This window comes from Leishmania donovani, chromosome 28 (genome assembly GCF_000227135.1).
Source record: "Leishmania donovani BPK282A1 complete genome, chromosome 28".
NCBI lineage: Eukaryota > Euglenozoa > Kinetoplastea > Trypanosomatida > Trypanosomatidae > Leishmania > Leishmania donovani.
In genome coordinates, this window is record NC_018255.1 from 1,081,811 (window position 1) to 1,086,963 (window position 5,153).

The 5,153-nt window shown below is 59.6% G+C and overlaps 1 protein-coding gene across 1 annotated transcript; it reads right to left on the reverse strand.

Moving 5' to 3' along the window:
- Positions 1–635: 635 nt before the first annotated feature.
- LDBPK_282980 (gamma-tubulin complex subunit, putative) lies at positions 636–2,420 on the reverse strand (the record flags this gene model as incomplete). Its single annotated transcript, XM_003862347.1, has 1 exon — positions 636–2,420. One exon carries the CDS (start codon positions 2,418–2,420, stop codon positions 636–638), a length of 1,785 nt encoding a protein of 594 aa, XP_003862395.1.
- Between the last annotated feature and the right edge of the window lie 2,733 nt (positions 2,421–5,153).

The following is a 5,153-nucleotide window of genomic DNA, read 5'->3' on the forward strand; positions in this document are numbered from 1 at the left end:
GGTGGGGGCACAACAGGACGAAGAGAACGCGAAGGTAGTGAGAGAAGGAACGCAGGGAGGGTGTGCGCATGTGTGTGTGTGTGCATGTGATTCGCGCGGGGTGGGCAAGAGCGGAAAGCGAGCACGACGGCGAGGACAGGTGGAGAGATCACAAACGGCAACGGAGAGTTCGTGTGTTTACGGGCGTGCTGCGTGGTCTAGTCACCTCACTCGAATCCGCTCGTTTCTCTATGCACGCCTTCGCATTCTCACCAAACAGGCCCCGCTCCCATTGAGGGGCGCGGTGGGCAAGCCGCTCACGGCAGCGACGCAGCGACCTTGGGTGGAACACATTGGAAGAGACTGACACGCACAGATGCGGATGCGTGCACGTAGAGAGACGGTAGTGATGTTAGCATGAAGTAGAAGGATCCAGAAAGGTGCGCCGTCGGTTGGTATGCTAGCTCCCACGAAATCAGGGCAAGAAGGACAACTTCCTTGTGGCGCGTCTGGAAAACCCATGTACCCGTTTACGTATGCGTGGATGCCTGGGCTGGTTGCGCTACATGGAGGGAGGGGGAGTAGAGGCGCAGAAAAGTGGCGTCTCTCCTTTTATCACCGACACCACTCCCAGCATCAGCCGTCTGCTGCCGGCGCTAAAACTCTGTGTTGTACGCCGTGTCCGAGGTGTCGTGGTAGAAGCGGTTGAAGTTGAGCCTGAGCAGCAAGAAGTTGAGGAAGTCGAAGTTGACGTGCTGCTCCTCAAGCGTCGTCAGCAGCGAGGACATTTCACGGTGGAAGTCGTCGGTGAGGCCTTGATACTGTCGCTTGACCGTGGACAGGTCGCCTGAGCCGCGCTGTAAAAGGGACGCGAGCAACGCCTGCGAGCCGCAGTACTCCCGCACAATTGTGAGGATGTTCTCCACGTTCATGCGGATCGTCGCGCAGTCTGTGTGCAACAGCGAACGCTGCGTAAGGTAGGCCAAATACGTGTTGTGCGCTGTGCGGATGTCGTCCATGGAGGCGCACTGCTCCACCGCCTTGAGGAGCAGGTCTTGTGCCACGGTGCACACTTCCGCCACCAGGTAGGACCACAGGTTGTTGACGAAGTGGTTGAGCTGAAGTCCGAGGAGGTGCGCATCAGCAGCTACTTCGCGCCACGCCGACCTCTCCTGCATAGTGCGCTGCACGCTGCTGATCAGACGGTCCAGCACCACGTTCTGCCGCCACGCCTTCTTCAGAGCTACTTCCGCCACCTTGACGCGAAACATCAGCCGAAAGAGTCGGCGGTAGACTTTCATGGCACCGTGATCGAAGACGTTGTTGAGAGGCGAGGGCACCGGCATTGTCATGACGAACGTGTCCCAGCCCAGCTTTGCCTCATCCTTCACCAGCTCGCAGTGAAGCAGGGCGAAGCGGTCCGTGTCGAGGTGCCTCGCGTACGGGGCGATCTCCGCCAGCGCACTTAGCACCTGGTCTCGCACCACCGACACCGGGACAGCGCTGCTCATCTTCGATAGGACCGGCTCCAGTTTCGTGATGAGTAGCTCGTAAAAGTCGCCGTAGCCGACCAAGAGGAAGGCGTTTACCAGTCGCAGCACCTCGTGCAGCTGAAACTCCTCCCTTATGAGCCGAAGCACCGCCGTGTTGGTGAAGACGAGCGCACGGTGCACAACGGCCGGCAGCGTGTCAAATGTCGCTCGCTCCGCCTCGGCAACAAGTGACGGGTCCATCCTCCACTGCTTGGCGCGGCAGCACCGGCAGATGAAGCGGATGTTCTTGGTCACGAGCAGGATGTCCTGCGCGACGCTCTCTGGGACAGTTCTCGGCAGCATCTCCGTGTTGAGAACGTACTTGGCGACCCAGAAGTTCTCCGCCGCGTCATCGATGCTGTCCATGGGGACAATGTAGAACTCGCGCATCGGGTCGCACACGTCCCCCTTCGTGATGCTCTCTACCGTCATGTGCAGCAGCGGACTCACCGTCTCGATATAGATATCATGCAGGAGAGAGGCAAGGCGATGCGAGCCGTGCTGGACGAGCTGCTGCATCCTGGAGGCCAACTCCCCACCCTTGACATGCTGCGTCTCGCGGAGAACGCAGTCCATCACCCACAACTTGGGATGCACACGTTTGTAGGCGACAACAAGGTCGCCTATGTGCAGCGGTGGGCTGCGTCGTTCGCGCAGCATAGACACGAGATAGTGGTACTGGGTCAGCTGCCGGCGCAACGCACTGCGCAGACTCTGCTGAAGAAACGAGTCGCCGGTGGCGCTCGGTTGGCGGAGTGCCACGTCAATGTGTCGCGCCAGCACCCCGCACTCTTGAAACACCTCGGCGGCCTGCTGCTGCATGGCGCCACCCGTGTCCGGTGCTAGCCGATACACGTCGGCGCTGGGGTCGTAGGTGAAGTACTGTGTGTGATTCACGCCCATCCACATGAACAGCACGTCGGCGTAGAAGAGACTGTCCTCGATTGGTTGGCCGCCGCCTCGCGTGGCCTTGAAGCTGGTGAGCCCATCAACGGAACTGAAGTCGCCTGGGTGCTCTGAACCCCCTGACGGGTCGCAGCGGGTGGCGGTCGTGGCGGTGGGAGCGCCAATGCTGGGAAGCGACCCTCTACGGTAGTCCGCCAGACTTCGTTCTCGACTGCCGCTCTGCCGCAGCGCACCGGATGCGCCGAACAGCTTTCCAGGCAACTCGTGATCCGCCAGTATGGGACGGAGGATAGCAGCGCCCGAGGTGGTGTCGCTCAGACTCGGGATGGAGACTGTCCGCGAGGATGAACCGGGAGCAGTATTTGCTCGCGTCCATACGGCGGCTGAAGACGGGCGCTGCTGGCTACCTGCGTTGCCGCCGCTCGATTCCTTGTTGATCGGTGCCGCGGCGGCGTAGAACGGAATGACTCGCGGCCCATTAGAGCCGCCCACCGTCATGTCTCGACGAGGAAGCGCAAACTCGTTCGACCGCGATACCGACGACGACAGTGATGGGCTGCTGGCGCTTGCCGTTTCAAGCACGGCGGCCGTGTGGCTACTTCGCGGGGAGGCCGTGGGGAGCTGCTCGGTAAACGGAGAGTGTCCTGCCCTCGACTCGCCGATGGCCTGCACCGGCGAGACAGTGTCGCGCGGCGAGGACATGCTGCAAGCACACTTACTCAAAAACCCACGCGCAAGATCACACACACAGCGCCCTCTTGAGGAGCAGGAGAGAGGAGGATGAAAAGCACGTCAAGAAGATAAAGAAGACTCTCCTCCACGCCGTCTGCGTGAGACGCTGAGGCACGTGAACCGCCGCCGCCGCCGCAAAGAGGGCGAGGGCCGGGAAGAACGCCCAGCTCTCTCGGAGGTATTACTGTGGCTAATGGATGGCGATTCTAAACCACGCTCGCAATACGATGCGTGTATCGCGTGTTCAGACCCCTTCTTTTCTATGGTAGTGCCAGTGGTTGCGGTGGTGATAGATCTGACCGACTGACGTCTAGCACGGCGCGCGTGTACGTGTATATACGCTGACGGGTGAAGGTGCTTGATGAAACGCGCGAGGTGTCCTGCAGCGACTCACCCTTTTGGGTGCTGTTCTCCAGTGCAGCGAGCGCAGGCACGCGCGCGGCAACGAGTTGTGGATGCGCAACCACAATGGCGGCTCGGGTAGACAGTACAGCATGAAGAGGCGGCGAGGAATGAGGGGGATGCGGGCTGGGGAGGGGCAGCGGCACAGCGACTGGCGAACACCACGTTATGTGGCAGCAAACACACACATATACATGCGCGCATATACACAAGGAGAGAGAGCCCACTGGGTGTGGGCGAATCGCGCCTGTGTATGTACATGTGCGTGTGCGCGTGCGTGGCTCTTCCTCTCGGTTTACTTTAAGCGCCACACACGCCGATCGCACAGACACAAACAGACACAGACGACGGTAAGCGCGCCATGCTCAGTGGCGTCGTAGACCGCGTGCTTGTGCGTACGCACTACCAGTGCCCACGCCAGCACCTCAGGAGACGAGGAGAGAGAAGCGGGACAAGGTGAACCGGCGCCGGCCTCCCTCCGCGCTGCAACAGAGGCAATTTTGTTTGTCGTTTCCGTACAACTTTTCCAGTGCTCGCACTGCATGTTACCGTATCGTCATGCTCCATAAAGGAGAGACAGGGAGAGAGCTGATGTGAGTGCCTGACAACGAGAAATCAAAAGCGACGGGGGGTTTGTGGGTGTGGAAGCCCGTTGGCTTTCCTGGTTTGCGCGCGCACTTCCGTCGTCTCTCTTCTTCTCTTCTTTAATTCGCCATCTCGCACACACACAGACGCGTAGATTGCTGAGGCGGCTTGCGTGCATCCACACGCACCTCGATGCAGACGTGCAGTGAGCATCCTCGCTGCCGTCGCCCGCCTGCCGAGCTTTCACCCACTGCACGCTCCCTCTCTCTACGCCCCCAACGGCGTGATCTGTCCACGTCCTCAGCTACAAAGCCGGCAAGCAACCCTGCCAGAGAGTGTGGCACACACGCTGGCTGGTGGGCCTCTCCTCCCTCGCGCACCAGCCAGCAGGGCTTCGCGCGTAAACTGCGACTGGTGGAAGGGGAACGAGATCGACAAACAGAGAGTCCACAAGCCCGCCATGTGCACACCAACGCACACCCACAGCGCCGCAGGCACAGTGGCTGTGGTATTTGAGTGTGGACTAGAAAGACCGACAGCGGAAAAGTAGGGGCGGGAGGGGGTGGCTAGTACGATGGACAGCGCGAGGGACAAGAGGGAGAAAGAGTGGATAGGGACGGCTCTCTGTGAATGCGAGAGCGTGAGCGGTGGCGGTACCATAATATATATATATATATAAAATAAGGCGAAACAGACGCAGAGAAAAAAGGGGGAGGGGGGTTACGGGGGAAAGGGGGGATTTAGCACGCGGAAGTCTTCCGAAATAAAACGGAAAAAAAACGCAGAACAAATTCAGAATAGACACAAACGACACGCGGAGCGACGGCACTCGAAAAAGCGCAGCAGAGCTACAGAGAGCACACACACAGAATCTATCAGGTGGTGGTGTGCATTCCCGGGGAATAGCAGCGGCGCCCTACAAACCATCTACACGCATTCGCGAAGCAAAAAAAAAGCGTCGCGAACATGAGCAGAAGTTTCACAGCACTCCGGCGCACTCGGGCGATTTAGTCGACC